Here is a 19519-nt window from a genome sequence, read left to right on the forward strand (position 1 = left end):
TTGGAGGTTTGTATCAAACAAAAGAGATGATTGACAAAAAAAAATATGTTAGACCGGGGTTCTCACGAATGTCTGTATATTTTGCATACATATATATGGTTTCCCAAAAAACTTCTTTAATGTCAAATGGTAGTACAACCTATAACAGATATAGAAGGGTGCTTAGAATACAACCTACATTTATAGGCAATGCAATTGCAGATAGGTAATCATTAGGTACTAGACTTAATCATTAAGATTGTCAACTTTCGTAGGTGTTTAAAATTCCGCCCACTGCCACTCCAATTCCAAATCCCTGTGTCAGATTTTTCGTTGATAATGTGTCAGCCAATGAGACTGTATTCTAAGTCAGTAAGAAGACCTGAATTAAAACCTTAATTTTTAAGAAGGGGTTTTCGCTACGCTCACTCCGCCCATTCTTAAACATTACGATTTTAATTCATGTCATCTAACTATCACTTAGTTGGGATTCACTCTACATTACGTAGGCAATATTCTCTTTTATTACTGACGTTTCCAGTAAAATAAACAGAACATATTTGGTTTTAACAGACTCACACACAGAAAGAACATGCTAAATAGTTTGCGTATTGAAAAAATGACTATAGTATAAGAAATCCAAAGTTTTCCCATCTTTTTAATTCTCGTACGCCAGAGTGATGAAGCTATGCGTACTACATAGATTTATCATTATCAAACCTCTGATGAATGATAATGATCTTTATAAACACATTTTTTTTAAAGAAATAATTTTTACAAACTTTCGTTCCTTAGTAATCTGTTGATTTTATGTAAGAATAATTAATGGTTTTTGGGCTCAACATATTTGTTTTTTGTATTTTAAAGTTAAATGCTTAAATCGGCGATCTTTTTAGACACTCCAAAAAATCGCTTATTAGGTTTAATATACGTTATTTTGACGCAACAAAAACACACTTTACTTAATTTTATTCATAACGTATCAAAGTCTACCTTATCTACAAAATGAGTATTAAATATAATATATTGTAAAAAAAAAGTACAATTATGGAGTATTATGAATATATTTTAACAATTTATAATGACAATTGGGCAAAAACGGAATTCAGTGGCAATTATTTTGTCATCACTCTTTGTTGTTTATACGTTGTGTCTTAATTGGTTACGTCGTCTGCGAAAAGTAGACCTGCATAAGTTTAGTTTTGCAAATTAATGTATCTAATTAGCAAACAATCAGTGCTGTTTTAATAATTTCTCCAGAATTATCACCAATTCAAATTTCATACTTGTTAAAAGTTTTATTTTATTACCCAGTCGCTTGTTTAAATTGTAAAACGGAACAGAAGTTTATTTCGACTTATGCAATAAAGCATCTCGTCAAACAAATATATACAGTTTTCATGCATGTGACCATCATTACAAGGTAGCCAATATCAGTAACAATTCAAGAATAGCTTAAGAAATATGGAAAGTCTTCATGTATAACAATATGTGAATAATCATGGATAATGTATATATTGTATGAATGCCCCCACAGGACCTATTTTCGCACACGGCATCACAAATAAGAAAACAAATTATATTTATTAGACCACGCACCGTTGCATGGGTAAATGTTTTTTATTGAATTCTAAAGGAAAAAAAACCCAGAAGATAATGTACAGATATTAGTAGATTATAGTTAAAAGCTCTGTAAACATTTCTTGGACATGATAACGTATAAGAAGTGACACAATAAATAGCTGCTTTGTTTGACGATTGATATTAAAACTACACCCTCACTGATAAACCGTTTCGACAACTTTTTAATTGTTTGTCTTTGAATGAGCAAATTTTTGCGTGATATAGCACTGCTGAATAAGGATCAGATCGCAGTTTTTCATATATATTTTCGAAAATTAATGTTTTATGGCTAAAAGAGTTACTAACGCTTTAAGAGAAATACATTAAGAATTAATTTTTGAACATAATTATGAAAACTGCGTTTTGATTTTTTGTCAGCAATCTTACATCACTGTTTGGCTCATGCACACACCAGCTTTTCTGCATTTACTGACATTCGCCGTTGAATGTCATGTTTAAAAGTATGCTTTTATTGTTTTAGTCATTATCATTGGCTCTGACAAATCACTCTCATTTATTCTCTAAGGCCTTAGGAAATTTGACAGAGTAAAAGGAAACTCGAAACTTTTCATCAATTGAATGCTACGAAGTAAATTGTTTAAGCACACCAATATTTCGATAAAGCTTTTCTACTGAGCTTCCACTTAAAGAGCTTTTTGAGCCGTTTTTATCATCCGTATCTGTGTCGTTAAAGTTCGTCTGGCCATTTAATTGTCTCCTTTCTCCCAAATCACCTATAGTAATGTATGTGATGTTATTTATGTATTCTACCACTTCTTTTCTTGGAAGACATGCGTCATCATTTGTGTTCCTTCCGGAACTTTCAGAGAACAAGGAAGAACGTTTGCTTTTTGGAGAAATGGTAGAGTATGATCCTGGTGGCGAATTCAATACATCATAGTCGTGTGAACTACTATGCGCTGTACTTTCCATCTCAGTTTTATCACTAGCCGAAGAAGAGGTTACATTTATAATTGAAACATATCTTTCAACTCCACTTCTTTCATCGTATGTTCTTTTGCTGAGCATTGGTCTGCTCTTTTGTTTCAGTGCTGGAAGATCAGGCAACATCTGACCATAGCGTTCGGAATTTGAAATGATTTCTTCCACATCTCTTGACCAAGAGGGAGCAAGTGTTATATTTTTATCTTCGCCGAGACGCATTATGAGCTCAGAAGAGCTCGGTGCAGAGATCGAATGTTGTTGAGACGTCGTTGTAAGGTTTGTGTAAGCTTCTTCGGAGGTCGTCCCCAGACTTTTATATAAATCACCATCGGACACAATGTGTGTCCCTGAAATTTCAGATACTAAACTACCTTGTGCACTTTGGGGTAACAGCCGTCTTTTCTTAGGTTTACAACATTTAAATCCAGGAATCAACGATGTAAAACCAGTAAAGAGAGGTAAAAGAAACGTGGTAGTTAGCATTATTAGAACCAACATTGCACGATCTAGAAATAATATAACTATTATGCCTACCACAAGCGAAAACAAGGAATATCCCCACAAATGTTTAAAACTCGATAAAAATGGATTGGAAGTCATAAACTCTATTTCCACTGCACGCTGTGGTACCCATTTTGCATTGAGGGAAATGTTGGCATACAGAGCTCTCCAAATGCGGACACATCCAACGAGGGCTTCAGGGGTAAATTGAAATATGGATGTTATAGTTTCTACGACAACATATTTGTAATTCTCACGATTACATGTGACAATCTTTGGGAAAACTAAAACAGTGAACATGACAACAATGATTGATACGTATCTGTAGCGGAGATGTACAGCGATGTGCAAAAGGATGTATAGAAGCAACGCTGGTTTCATTAACATTTGTCGTAATGCTGAATGGGCGATGTATGAGGTAACAAAATCCAGCTTTGATTCAGTTCTAACTTTTGTTTTGTTAAATTTTGAATTCTGCAGCTTATGTTGTATCCACCGCATCGGTGTCCCAAAAGCGTGTTTCCAAAAGTACATGGCGAGAAGAATTTCTCCTCTATACCATCGCCGCTCTCGTATATTCCACGTGACATAGTTATGACTGGGAGCTTCTAGTAGGTACACGCTTCCAGCGTACAAAGGCTTCAAGATGACTGCTTCAAAAGTATCATGACTTAAAACATCAATAGGAACCCTTTCAATAAGATCATTCTTCGAGCCGATAACGTTGTCGATATATAGTTTATTTTTTATCAATGCTTTCCCAAAGTATGATGATTGATCGAAAAGGGCCGTGATGGCATTTGTCATTGGCTCATAAATGCTTTGTCGCATGGATTCAAGGTGCATGAAGAATGTGTCTTCGCTGGTACAATGTAGTTTGATGGATGGTTGAATGATTCCTCGCTCAGGGTAAGCGGCGGCAATGTTGAGCATTTCAAATACGCTCCCGCGCGAAACACCAGTATCCGCGTCTAATACTAACGTATAATCGAACTTTCTTTCAATAATATTAGACACGTCTTCGCTTGAATGGAAGAGAGCTTCGCCGACTTCCCGAGCGGACCGACCATACCAATCGCAATCACAATAGGAATACGCTTCGAATTCGCCTTCCGATAACAGCATCAAGTCTTGATACTGGCCACATTTTCTGAGGACACGACTTACACGATGCACAACCATGAACTCCCTCGCATATCTGTCACATATGTCCTCTAAATATTCGCTAACAAACACATTTTTGTCAACATCCACATACATTGCCCAAACATTGTGCAAATGTATTGGGTCAACTAGTTCATATTCGCCCTGCACAAACGCAAGTCCTTCTCTATATAAGTCATCGTACAAAATGGCTCTGTAGGAATCTCGAATTTGTAACTCGAACTTCTTTAATTCTTCATCGTTCGTTGCACTAACTAATACTGCGGAAACTTTATGACTTAAGTTCCCCACGAAAGCCAAATACATTGACTCCATACATTCCAAGATGTCATCTTTTCCCGTAGCCAGAAGATTGTAATTTAAGATGACGGTAAGACGGTCGGACGGAGCTCTCTTGATTTGTTTGCGTTTTTTTCCAATAATGAGTGTAGCGATGGTCTGTACGGGCAATTCGAGCACAGATCCTTGTAACACGCCAAGAACAACAATGATTATAATGCCGTTCACTGTATCTGTTAGTCGCCAATCTATGTTGATAATATTTAGCACTATGCATATCAGCGCCAACAATATCCATATCGAAAAGTACAAAAACACTCGAAAAGTACGTCTCATTATTCAACTTAATTATGGTGGGAATAACCCACCTGATTGTTCATTATTTATAAAACACTTTGCACCTCCCATTAAGAGAGAAAATCCAAATGTTCAATGTTGTATTTCTGTTTATAATTACACGAAGTGTTTTCTTCACTGTGTTTTACCCAAATCGAAGCAACAGTTCATCATGATTCCAAGGTTTATCGTTTTTAATGTTATTGTTGTCTTGTCCTGAAAGAAATGATAAAGTTTTGTTAAACACGTTGCAAAATAATTAATCTGAAGCGAAATTCAGGGGAAAAGACAAAACATTAAGTGTAAATATATTTGATTTGACAGATGACTCCGCAATTAAGGCTTTTATACATAAATAAATTACAATAGATCGGTATTGATGGATAAAATAAAATAAATTCTGCTTTGAATGAATGAGACTATTTGCAATTCACGTTTGTTTGATTTATTAGCAGAAATGAAGTTATTTTGTAGTTTTTTAAAGTCAACATGAATTGGTCTGATTTATTGGATGTATTTGTTTGATTTAAATCCAAGCGCATCCTTTAATGCTTTCATGGTCTCATGAAGATCAGCATGGTCACAATTCTTCATTCATAATATCGAATGAAATATTTCCTTTAGTTTTTTGAAAAACTTATTTCATGATAATAAATACATACAAACTTAATATATCTGGCTGTTGAAAGCTAAATCTACTTCAATTAAACACATTTCTAACACTTTGTAGCCAAATGATACTATTAAGGATATTAAGAGATCGATACAATTTTTCCTTTTCACTCCTTGCACCTTATGGTATTTTCTAGAGCATTACGCCTCTTTTAGCATCTGGTTCAACTCTTTCCCAGTCATTTAATGATACTCGTGCCATCATGAATTTAAATTCAGTTCTTTATTGTTTAATACTCTAGTTCCATTGTTCGGTGACCTAGATGTAAAGAAGTTTTAGAATAAATAAGTTTCTTGTGGAATTGAACAGAACGTTCTTCAGGATCTGTTGATATTTTCTTGAACATTTTTATATTGGTACATAAGGAAAACTTATCTGATCTTGGGTCGAGGGTAAACTATTTCTATACAAATTTTACCAGTTCTAGAAAAGTTCTAAATTCATCAATTTAATTAAATTATTTTGTCAGGATTATGCTTCCACCTTTTGTGGGAATTATTCTGAAAGAGTTGGTTGATATAAAAAGTGCTTGTATAGTGTGTTAATATTTCATGTGGATTTAATTATTGACTTTTATGAAACTATAATGTTTGCTCTTATGTTTGGTTTGAGTATTACTTATTTAAACTTGCATTTGACAAACTATTAACATTTGTTGTTGCCGGTTTATCTCTAGTTGTTGGTTGTTCAAATGTTGGTTTGTTGCTGGTTTATTTCATATGCTGTATTTGGTGGTTGTTAAAATGTAGGTTTGTTGCTGGTTTATCTTTCGATGATGTATATTTGGTGGTTGTAACACTGTAGGTTTTGTTGCCGATTTAACTGGCTATGCTGTATTTGGTGGTCTTTACAATGTAGGGTTGGTGCTGTTTTTGTCTTGCTATGTAGTATTCGCTGGTCTTTACAATGTAGGGTTGGTGCTGGTTTATCTTGCTATGCTGTATTTGGTGGTCTTTACAATGTAGGGTTGGTGCTGGTTTATCTTGCTATGCTGTATTTGCTGGTCTTTACAATGTAGGGTTGGTGCTGGTTTATCTTGCTATGCTGTATTTGGTGGTCATTACAATGTAGGGTTGGTGCTGGTTCATCCTTCTATGCTGTATTTGGTGGTCTTTACAATGTAGGGTTGGTGCTGGTTTATCTTGCTATGCTGTATTTGCTGGTCTTTACAATGTAGGGTTGATGCTGGTTTATCTTGCTATGCTGTATTTGCTGGTCTTTACAATGTAGGGTTGGTGCTGGTTTATCATGCTATGCTGTATTTGGTGGTCATTACAATGTAGGGTTGGTGCTGTTTTATCTTGCTATGCTGTATTTGCTGGTCATTACAATATAGGGTTGGTGCTGGTTTATCTTGCTATGCTGTATTTGCTGGTCATTACAATGTAGGGTTGATGCTGGTTTATCTTGCTATGCAGTATTTGGTGGTCATTACAATGTAGAGTTGATGCTGGTTTATCTTGCTATGCTGTATTTGGTGGTCTTTACAATGTAGGGTTGATGCTGGTTTATCTTGCTATGCTGTATTTGGTGGTCTTTACAATGTAGGGTTGATGCTGGTTTATCTTGCTATGCTGTATTTGGTGGTCATTACAATGTAGGGTTGGTGCTGGTTTATCATGCTATGCTGTATTTGGTGGTCATTACAATGTAGGGTTGGTGCTGGTTTATCCTTTTATGCTGTATTTGGTGTGCTTTACAATGTAGGGTTGGTGCTGGTTTATCTTGCTATGCTGTATTTGGTGGTCTTTACAATGTAGGGTTTGTGCTGGTTTATCTTGCTATGCTGTATTTGGTGGTCATTACAATGTAGGGTTGGTGCTGGTTTATCTTGCTATGCTGTATTTGGTGGTCTTTACAATGTAGGGTTGATGCTGGTTTATCTTGCTATGCTGTATTTGCTGGTCATTACAATGTAGGGTTGGTGCTGGTTTATCTTGCTATGCTGTATTTGCTGGTCTTTACAATGTAGGGTTGATGCTGGTTTATCTTGCTATGCTGTATTTGCTGGTCATTACAATGTAGGGTTGGTGCTGGTTTATCTTGCTATGCTGTATTTGCTGGTCTTTACAATGTAGGGTTGGTGCTGGTTTATCTTGCTATGCTGTATTTGCTGGTCATTACAATGTAGGGTTGATGCTGGTTTATCTTGCTATGCTGTATTTGGTGGTCTTTACAATGTAGGGTTGGTGCTGGTTTATCATGCTATGCTGTATTTGCTGGTCATTACAATGTAGGGTTGGTGCTGGTTTATCTTTCTATGCAGTATTTGCTGGTCTTTACAATGTAGGGTTGGTGCTGGTTTATCTTCCTATGTTATGATTGGTTGTTGTTATTATGTAGGTTTGATGCTGGTTCATATGTTATAATTGGTGGTTTTTACAATATAGGTTTGTTATAGTGTCTGTGAAATATTTTCAAGGAAATTAAATCAAATTTACAATGCTCTTTGAACATTGATTTTTTGAAAACCATACAACTCTTTTGTGCGTTTCCACATTTTATTATACAGTGCCGGTACTGTTATATGTTTTGAAGCCTTCAGAAACATTTTTTATTTATATGACCAATCTGTTTCTTCAATTAGATTTTAAGCTATCGAGAAAATATGAAATGATTCATGTATTTCTCAAAATAAAAATCACACAATTACCGCACGCATTGATATTCTATCGTAGTTAATAAGTTGATCAATCAGTGGTTTCTGATCGTGAACAAATGTATCTTCAAATCAGTCATTCATGCGTCAGAACACCTCGCTATGTTTAAGTGATAGACAAAGCAAAACACTCCGAATCAAATGAAACATTTGGGCCTACGAGTTGGCCATTCGCGAAGCTTCATAAACGCACTACAGGCATACATATATTTTTCAAAAAAGTATTTTAAAAAGTCCGAAAATGCATTTAAAACTGCAGCGGTAGGACTTTTATAGGTAAGAATATAAGCCACTCTGTCTATCTAGCATTTTGTTCGCCACTGTTTGAAATCGCGTCGTTTACATCTAGGTCGAGCCAACACGGATTTCGAGCCAAACGAGTCCGGGCCAACGGGGTTCGATTGTAGTTCCAAAATATGCATGGTCTAGTGTTACAGTACTTACAACATGACCTCAAGTAAAAGGCGAAACAATCATGATACAAACAGGAATCAACTCTACGAACATAAAAACAATCAAAAACAACCAAAGAGCGCACATACATCAAAACTAGTCTATCAATCTATTTTACTGTTATCGTCTAGGATGATTGAGGTTGAAGTGAAAAGTGGGCGTTAAATCAGTGTTTCGAGTAATCATTTTTACAATTTTGCCGACATTTATGGATAAAGAAAAAATAAAAATAAATTGATAGCAGTATGTATAAAAAATACAGGGAAAATTAAAGCAGAAATACTCTTCTTTAAGGTATCTGATGAACAAATAGGCTTTCTATTGCAAATAGCCATTGGTAGTACAGTAATGCTTAATTGTGATGCATCGTCACCAAACTTATGTTGGTATCATTTGAAAGGGGTTTGTATACTGATTGCATACGCATTATATGTAGTTTGAACTTTTGTTCTTCATTTCAAGTGAAAGCGGACGTGAAATGGCCGATTTTTCGATTTTTCAAAATCATGAAATTATAATTTGTACATATTTTTTTCGATAAATAAACACGTTTTAGAATGAAACCAAGCTCATATGAGATCAGCAAAGCACTTAACATCCCACTTGAGAAGCGTTACAATTTGACTGTTATAATCGAGAACACAGTTTAACGTATTCAGGACTTGTCCTTGAAGTATCCAGTGTATAATTGAAGGCAAGTATGTAAGTAAGGAACACACTAATATCAATTTAACTTCGCAGGCCTTTTGCAGTAAAGGAGTGGGTGGTGAAGACCAAAATTGAACTGGTTTTAAATTCTATTTAAATAAATTTGTGAAGCACCATATTCCAAAAATCACACCCTTTGCATCATGTTCGGTGTAATATGGAGTTGAGCAAGTTTCACGAAGGCAAACTTTATCAGAGATGTATTGATTATCAGTTTGAAAAATTAATGAAAATGTCTTTCAACAATTATAAATTGTCTTTGTATCATTATGTTTCAAAAGATCTTATCGACATTGTCTGGTTGCTTCTTGATGTATATACTGTATGAAATAGGGTAAAAAAGTGTCTTTCATTGACCTCCTGGTTACAAAAATGCAAATATTGTTTTTAAATTAAAATCAATCACCACAAAATCACATAATATTGTTGATTGGATAATGTTTAAGATTGTAGCACCCTTTGCAAATGCTAACCTTGCTCCACCGTTGTAAATAAACGGAAATGCTTTTTGGACCATTTTTTATGGAACCTTAAAGAAGACACGTTCTACTCTATAGTGACCATTAAAACGACACACGGATTTTGTGTTTTAGTCTTTCAAGCCCATTTTTGCTCTTGAAAATGAAAAATAGGAACCCCATAAATTGGAAGTAAGATTTTTCATTTGGTAATTTAATAAATTCAACTGAAGAATCATGCTAAATACGATGACATTTTATATACATCCGCTTCAGTATTTTCTTTCTTGTTATTTCAAATATTCAATATGTTACGCCCGTTTAAAGAATGTGTTTCAGTTCATCTGATAAATGTTTGATAACACGATTATTGTCAGAAATTCATCTGATCGCCTACTAAACGCATTTTAAAACGTTCACACGTTTTGTGTTTTACACTCGCGGTTCGCTTGCGGTTACAAGGCGGTAACTCAACATTTATTCATACATATATTTGGATGCGGTTATGGCGGTATGTGTCTCGTTTTGAATCTATGATGGGCAATAACCATGTGCCTCTGAACAGAGTTCTTTATTAACAAAAAAATCAACTCGGAGTGTCCCTTTAGTCTCGATGTTATTATTGGCAATACAATTACTAGTAGGTTGTTTTTTACCGAGTTTCTCTACATTGTATTAACTATACCGTTTTCAAACTTAAAGTTCACTCTTAGACACAAACTACTTTATTTTTTACTGGAGAATATTAAGTTGCCATGACAAACATGCATGTCGCTTAGATCTGAAAGCAAAAGGTGTAACCCATATTTTGTTAGATTGATTGCATTGTTGCAAAACTAATCATATTACTTGTGACTCAGTTAACGAAAGACTGCAATTGCCATATAATTTCATACCATATAAGAGAGATACATATTTGTTGTGAATCAACCTATCAACTAATACTTTATACCAATTACGTCGTGTTTTAAAACCGATTAAGCTTAATTATATGTTTTTCTTTTTGATGTGGTACAAGTGATGTTTTACAATAAACATTAGAAACAATAAAAAATATTTGAATAACTGCCATCCAAGCGTATCAGTGATGGGAATAGCTTATGTATTTTAAGGGAATAATTTTAATGTTAAATATGCAGCTTTGTTACATCGTTCCCTGAGTATATGCTTCACATAACACTGTTATATATGTTTATTGACGCACAATTGTTGCCATGTTCATCAAGTTATATGTATGTTCCAATTAGAATCATTGCATATATGATAATGAACCAATTAATTAGAAAATAAACATTCCCAGCAGCTCGAGTGATTTTTTTTGCGTTTCAAGGCGGAATGATCATATTAATTTTGTTGATTTATTAACATATTTTTTCTAATGTTAACTGCATATGCTGTCCTCCGAGTTTCGATTGCTGTTTTATCGTTTGCATTTATCGATATTTTAAATGTAATCAATTTACAAGGATTGTGAAACAAATTATAATAATCACTTTCGTTAGCATGTTGTTACGCGAATGCGTGTTCTTATGTTGTGGGTGACAGTGGTGTACCTGGGGAAAACCCACTTGCCCCGCTTGGTGGCTACATAACAAACAAACAGGCGCCAACTCCGAAAATCAAACCCGTTTAGGACGCCTTAGTGAATAACGAGTGCACAAACCACTGCGCTAATCGGACAACATTAATAGATTTAACACGCCTAATTCGATTGATGGAATTACGCGTACATCCATCTGCTTATATACAATTTAATGGGGCTGATTTAAAATTTTAAAATCTTAAACATTTTCGAAATGTTTGCAATTCATTATGAAGCATTAAAGTTAGAAATTAAACTCATTATAAAAAATCTAAATGTAACAAAGGTGTTCGGTTTCACCACTCTGGTATCGCTTTAAACAGGTGTTTTGTAACCTGATGGATTGCTATGAACAGGTGTTGTGTAACCCGATGATATGCTTTGTATGGGTATTATGTAACCTGAGGCATCGATATGAACAGGTGTTATATATAAACCTGAGACATCGCTATGAACAGGTGTTATGAAACATGAGGTATCGCTATGAATAGGTGTCATGTACCATTAGGCATCCCTATGAACAGGTGTTATGTAACCTGAGGCATCGCTATGAACAAGTGTCATGTACGATTATGCATTCCTATGAACAGGTGCCATGTACCATGAGGCATCGCTATGAAAAGGTGTTATGTAACCTTAGGTATCGATATGAACAGGTGTTATGTACGATGAGGCATCCCTATGAACAGGTGTTATGTACCATGATGCATCCCTATGAACAGGTGTCATGTACCATTAGGCATCGCTATGAAAAGGTGTTATGTAACCTGAGGCATCACTATGAACAGGTGTCATATACCATGAGGTACCCTATGAACAGGTGTTATGTAACACATGGTGTCGCTATGAACAGGTGTTATGAAACATGAGATATCGCTATGAACAGGTGTCATGTACCATGAGGCATCCCTATGAACAGGTGTCAGGTAGCATGTGGCATCCCTATGAACAGGTGTTATGTAACACGAGGCATCGCTAAAAACAGGTGCCATGTAGCATGATGCATCCCTTGAGCAGGTGTTATGTAACCTGAGGCATCGCTACGAACAGGTGTTATGTAACACGGGGCACCGCTATGAACAGGTGTTATGAACCATGAGGATCCCTATGAACAGGTGTTATGTAACATGAGGCATCGCTATGAACAGATGTCATGTACCATGAGGATCCCTATGAACAGGTGTTATGTAACACGAGGCATCGCTATGAACAGATGTCATGTACCATGAGGCATCCCTATTAACATGTGTCATTTAACACGAGGCATCGCTATGAACAGGTGTAATTTATCATGATGCATCCCCAGAACAGGTGTTTTGTAATCTGAGGCATCGCTATGAACAAGCGTCATGTAACATGATGCATCCCTATGAACAGGTGTTATTTAACCTGAGGCATCGCTATGAACAGGTGTTATGTACGATGAGGCAACCCTATGAACAGGTGTCATGTAACATGATGCATCCCTATGAACAGGTGTCATGTAACCTGAGGCATCGCTATGAACAGGTGTTATGTAACATGATGCAACCCTATGAACAAGTGTCATCTAACATGATGGAACTCTATGAACAGGTGTCATGTAACATGATGCAACCCTATGAACAAGTGTTATTTAACCTGAGGCATCGCTATGAACAGGTGTTATGTAACATGAGGCATCGCTATGAACAGATGTCATGTACCATGAGGATCCCTATGAACAGGTGTTATGTAACACGAGGCATCGCTATGAACAGATGTCATGTACCATGAGGCATCCCTATTAACATGTGTCATTTAACACGAGGCATCGCTATGAACAGGTGTAATTTATCATGATGCATCCCCAGAACAGGTGTTTTGTAATCTGAGGCATCGCTATGAACAAGCGTCATGTAACATGATGCATCCCTATGAACAGGTGTTATTTAACCTGAGGCATCGCTATGAACAGGTGTTATGTACGATGAGGCAACCCTATGAACAGGTGTCATGTAACATGATGCATCCCTATGAACAGGTGTCATGTAACCTGAGGCATCGCTATGAACAGGTGTTATGTAACATGATGCAACCCTATGAACAAGTGTCATCTAACATGATGCAACTCTATGAACAGGTGTCATGTAACATGATGCAACCCTATGAACAAGTGTTATTTAACCTGAGGCATCGCTATGAACAGGTGTTATGTAACATAAGGCATCGCTATTAACAGGTGTCATGTAACCTGAGACATCAATTCGAACAGGTGTCATGTTACCTGTGGCATCGCTATGAACAAATGTTATGTAACCAGAGGCATCGATACGAACAGGTGTCATGTAAGCTGAGGCATCGCTATGAGCAGGTGTCCTGTAACCCGAGGCATCGCTATGAGCAGGTGTCATGTTACCTGAGGCATCGCTATGAATAGTCAAGAAACCTTTTCGACTTCCATGACCTAATGATATAATTAACAGCAACACAACATACCGATTAAGCATAATTGTATAAATAATTAAAGAACATCCTTTTAAACACACAGTTTTCTTCTTGAACTTGAACGTACCTGCTCCATTATATTCGTAAATACAACGGCTCGATTCTCCATCGTGCTAAGGTAGTATTTTAATCCACAATGTAAAACAAAATGCTGAACAAAGAGTATAAAAGCTTTAACAAGTGTTTATGTGTTTTGTAAACATAGTCGTTTTTGTCCATGTTATTTGTGATGCTGAAATAGTTGCGGTTTTTAACGTTTATAGCCCCGTTTTATTTTATTTTACTCCGTCGATATGACATCATTTGAATGATCGAAAGTGGACGTTTATTTAATTGCAGCAAAAACCTCGATCAACAATTACGGTGTTCAATAACGACACTCCCAAAGCAACATCACTTATCATATGTACTTTGTTCAGTAGGTGTTTCGTTAACACGCAATTACCTGTGATCAACATACATGTCACCATAGCTTGTTGAAGCGAGAGCCGATATTCATTCACCTTTTGAGTCTGTACTGGAGACTCAAAAAACTGAATGCTTAAACGTTTCAAAATATCTAAAATCTAATCAATTTTAACAAATTATGAGTACCTGATTGTTGAACGAATTTTCTGTAACAAATTCATCAAAGTACATGTAGTATATCATTGTTGCGTCAATAATAGTATTATAACAACAAAAAATCAAATTTGGCTTTTTGTTTACACTCAATTATAAATAAAAAGGTGCCAATATGTCAATAGTTTGTAATAGGATTGAAAAAAACTTAAAATAAACTACTAGTAACACAGCAAGCATTTGCCATAAAAAATGTTTTAAGTGATCATGATAGATGACAATTACTGAGAGAAGAAGAGCAATAAAAATGAGAGGAGAGCAATGCTCGATAGTAGGATAGCAAGGCACGGAGAGGAGGGGAATGTCATGAGAGGAGAAGATAACTGTCAGAAGAGAAGAACAATTTTACGATAGGAGTATAGCAATGTCAAAAGAGGAAAAGAGCAATGTCAGGAGAGGAGGAGAGCAATGTCCGGAGAGGAGGAGAGCAATGTCAAACGAGTAGAGCAATGTCAGGAGAGGAGGAAATCAATATCAGAAGAGGAGAACAATGTCAGGGGAGGTGGAGAGCAATGTCAGAAGAGGAGAGCAATGTCAGGAGAGGAGGAGAGCAATATCAGGAGAGGAGAGCAATGTCAGGAGAGGAGGAGAGCAATGTCAAAAGAGGAGAGCAATGTCAGTGTAGTAGGATTGTAATGTCAATAGAGGAGGAGAGCAATGTCAGAAGAGGAGAGCAATGTCAGGGGAGTAGGAATGCAATGTCAAGAGAGAAGGGGAGCAATTTCAGGAGAGGAGGAGAGCAATATCAGGAGAGGAGGAGAGCAATGACAGGAGAGTAGATCAATGTCAGTAGTTGAGGAGAGAAAAGCAAAGTCAGGAGAGATGGAGAGCAATGACAGGAGAGTTAAGAAATGTCAGGAGAGGAGGAGAGAAAAACAAAGTCAGGAAAGGAGGAAATCAATATCAGGAGAGGAGAACAATGTCAGGGGAGGAGGAGAGCAATGTCAGAAAAGGAGGAGAACAATGTATAGAGAGGAGGAGAGCATGGTGAGGAGAGGAGGAGAGTTATGTCAGGAGAGGAGAACAATGTCAGGAGAGGAGAACAATGTCAGGGGAGGAGGAAAGCAATGTCAGTAGAGGAGAGCAATGTCAGGAGAGGAGGAGAGCAATATCAGGAGAGGAGAGCAATGTCAGGAGAGAAGGAGAGCAATGTTCGAAGAGGAGAGCAATGTGAAGAGAAGGGGAATGCAATGTCAAGAGAGGATGAGAGCAATGCCAGAATAGGTAGAAAGCAATATCAGGAGATGAGCAGAGCAATGACAGGAGAGTAGAGCAATGTCAGAAGTGGAGGAGAGAAAAGCAAAGTCAGGAGAGATGGGGAGCAATGTCAAGAGAGGAGGAGAGCAAAGTCAGAAGAGAAGGAGAGCAATGAAAGGAGAGTAGAGCAATGTCAGGAGAGGAGAAGAGAATAATCAGGAGAGGATAGAAATGTCAGGAGAGGAGAACAGTGTCAGGGGAGGAGGAGAGCAATGTCAGAAGAGGAGGAAAACAATGTCAAGAGAGGAGGAGAGCAATGTGAGGAGAGGAGGAGAGCAATGACAGGAGAGTATAGCAATGTCAGGAGAGGAGGAGAGCAAAGTCAGGAGAGGAGGGGAGCAATGACAGGAGAGTAGAGCAATATCAGGAGTGGAGGAGAGAAAAGCAAGGTCAGGAGAGAAGGAGAGCATTGACAGGAGAGTTGAGCAATGTCAGGAGAGGAGGAGAGAAAAGCAAAGTCAGGAGAGGAGGAGAACATTGACAAGAGAGTTGAGCAATGTCAGGAGAGGAGGAGAGAAAAGCAGGAGAGGAGGAAATCAATATCAGGAGAGAAGAACAATGTCGGGGAGGAGGAGCACAATGTCAGGAGAGGAGAGGAATGGCAGGAGAGCAATTATATGGGAGGAGGAGATCAATGTCATGAAGAGCTATGACAGGAGAGGAGAGCAATGCTAGAGGAGGATGAGAGCAAAGCCAAGAGAGGAGGAGAGCAATTTTATGAGAAGAGGAGAGCAATGTCAGGTGAAGGGGTAGCAATATCAGAAGAAGATAGCTCTGCCAGTAGAGGAGGATAGGAATGCCAAGAGAATATTAAAGCAATGCTGAGAAAGAAGGAGAGCAATGCAACGAGAGGATTTGAACAAAACAAGGGATGAGGAGGTGAGCAATCCCATGTTAGGATTTGACCAATTACAAGAAAGGAGGAGATTAATGCCATGAGAGATTGAACAATATCAAGAGAGGGGGTGAGCAATGCCATTGGAGGATTTGAACAATACCAAGGGAGGAGGAGAGGAAGGCCATGAGAGAATGAATTTGAGCAAGACTGGAGGTGGGCAATGCCAGGGAAGGTCTTGAACAATACCAGGGACGAGGAGGAGAGCAATGCCATGTGAGAGCTTGAACAATACCAAGGGAGAAGGAGAGCAACACCGTAAGAAGATTTGAACAATACCATGAAAGGAGGAGATCAATGCCATGAGAGGATTAGAGCAATACCAAGAAAGGTGGAGAGCAATGTCAATAATAGGATTTGAGCAATACCAATAGAGGAGGTGAGCAATGACAGGAGAATAGAAGAGAATTGTCAGGTGCCAGGAGAAGAGGGGAACAATGCCTGGAGAAGAGGAAAGCTATGCCAGGAGAAGAGATTAGCAATTCCGGGAGATAATTTAGAAGAAATCGAACGGTTAACACATTTTATTGCTTCGGACACAAACAAATCCAAATAGAAAATCGCCTTTTAACGTAAAATTGAAACGGTAATGTCAACAATACATTAAACGAATAATAGATAAACACTTTTCAACATGTTGATTAAAGTGTTAGTGGCCTGCTGATTAAAACATACAAGAACACTTAATGTCAATGAATACGCGGTGATTTGCATTTCGAACATATCCGAAGATGCTGCATTCATCGAAAAAGTTTTGCGGTTGCCCAAAAGGCCGTTAATTTAAGGAATTGATGTTGAAGTTTAAATATTTGAATTGAGGCTGAAAGATATATCGTTTTATCACTACTGACTTAGGTTTAACCACAATTATATATCTTTTAATGTAAAGAAATGCAAATTCACAATTTTTACATTATATTTACTTTAAAACTGAATTACCGATTCTGAAAACATTATGCTGACATGTTCAAATGCTTTTATTCTCACACAAAGTATTTTATAATTGATGTATATCAATCATTGTGTATCATCATAAATAGCGTGTTTGAATAGCTTAATCCGATGTACCACTATTTGAATTGCCTGGAATTACCGTAAACAGCAGCTGGATACAGCTGTTCCTCGTATAGTGTAGTTAATTGTTTTGTCAAATAGTTCTTTAAAAACGGAAGACAAGTCTTATGTGATTTTCGAAGACTGTATTTCTATTTCTCAGTCAGATCATTGTTTCTAAAAGTAATGTTAAAATAGAAAACGTTTCACCCATACAAACATAACATAATAATAACAATAAGCACTATTTACCCAGTGTTTGTGAACATCCTTGACAGATTTGAATTGAACATTAAACATTTGGAGAATTATGTATAATTAATACAATATGTCTAATCCCAATGAAATTAAATGCACATTTTGTGGTTATATAGTCTCAATCATTCAGCAGCTCTGATTAAAGTCAATGACGTCAAATGACGAAAATACAGAACGCATTAAACGGTAACGATCCAGATCAATGCAAGCATCTATATGATGGAGATTATTGGTTGTGCCAAAATCACAACCCTCCGTTTTTGTTTAAAATAAGCATTTAATTTCTTGTAATATAGTTTGTACTTGTATAGGTATGCTGGCATATGACTGACGTAAAACACCCTGATAGCGTTTGCGAATTGTTTTGTGCTAAACACTTAATTTTCGCGATAATTATATAGCTATCTAGTTAATATTCGCGATACTTTTTTGGTAAGATAAATATCGTAAGACTAAAACAGGATTGAAAGTGCCCAGAACTGCCACCTATTACCCTTTTTAGCTATACAACGCTAACAGGTTAACTAGTTATTGTTAGCGAATTCCACTATATAAGCAACATACTAACTGGTTAACTAGATTAGATTCGTGTTACCACTTATATATAAATATATTAATACAACTGGTTATCTAATAATGATTAGCGAATTTCACTTAGTAAGTGGTAACACGAATCTTATCCAGTTACCCCGTTAGTATGTTTCTAACTAAATGGAAATCGCAAAAATAACTAGATAACCTGTAAACGCCTGAATCTTGCACTTGTTGTTGTTGTTGTTGTCTACCTCCTCGCACTGTCACACGTCTCTATCTCACTCTACCACATATCTCTCGCCCACTAACATCAAACCTAATATGTATTCTTACAATTTTTACTAGCAAGGTTTAAACTATGTAGGATGCAGAAAAAATGAACTTTGCGGTGCATAATTGCTTACGTTATCTGTCTTGACAGACAGTGGAGTTTTAAAAGGAAAAGGGATGCAATCTGTTCTGACAGACAGTTGATTTTTAAAAGGAAAAGGGAAGCAATCTGGTTTGAGAGACAATATAGTTTTAAAAGGAAAAGGGAAGGCAATCTAGTTTGACAGCAGTAGAGTTTTAAAAGGAAAAGGGGAGGCAATCTGGTCTGACAGACAGTGGAGTTTTAAAAGGAAAAGGGGAGGCAATCTTGTCTGACAGACAATTGATTTTTTAAAAGAAAAGGGATGCAATCTGTTTTGACAGACAGTTGATTTTTAAAAGGAAAACGGGTGCATTATTTGAAATATTTTAAGCCGTCTGACTTTTTGGTTTCTCTCCTGTGTCGAAATCAAAGACATATTTAATGGGAAGCTTGTGTTTCCTCCCGAACATGAGCTAAAACGGGAAAATATATGTATTTTCATGTTGGTTACGCATCCACGAGCAGTGACACCATCCTCTTCCAAACATTTTTCTGTTTCGGCTCTATTGTTCCAAGCATGCTGAGTTGCGTTCTCGGTGATGCTGTTTCCCATCGGGCGGTCAGGGTTGGTCCAATGGTTCTTTATGATGGCAAATCTGCATACTTCTTGTGTAGTTTTCTTCTCGAAATTTGCCCCTTGGTCTGAAAGAAGTATTTTTGGAA

At 36.9% G+C, this 19519-nt stretch overlaps 1 protein-coding gene across 1 annotated transcript; it reads right to left on the bottom strand.

The window, feature by feature from the left end:
* Window positions 1-939: 939 nt before the first annotated feature.
* Window positions 940-19061, bottom strand: LOC128210373 (uncharacterized). The gene is made up of 2 exons (XM_052914688.1): window positions 17905-19061; window positions 940-5043 (listed from the first exon to the last, which is right to left on the bottom strand). Exon 2 carries the CDS (start codon window positions 4825-4827, stop codon window positions 2185-2187), a length of 2643 nt encoding a protein of 880 aa, XP_052770648.1. The 5' UTR covers window positions 4828-5043; window positions 17905-19061; the 3' UTR covers window positions 940-2184.
* Window positions 19062-19519: the final 458 nt, after the last annotated feature.

This window comes from Mya arenaria, chromosome 12 (assembly GCF_026914265.1).
Source record: "Mya arenaria isolate MELC-2E11 chromosome 12, ASM2691426v1".
Lineage (NCBI taxonomy): Eukaryota > Metazoa > Mollusca > Bivalvia > Myida > Myidae > Mya > Mya arenaria.

What these genes read in the sequence shown, in the direction of transcription:
- LOC128210373 (XM_052914688.1), bottom strand. Translation starts at nt 4,827, where the DNA reads ATGAGACGTACTTTTCGAGTGTTTTTGTACTTTTCGATATGGATATTG.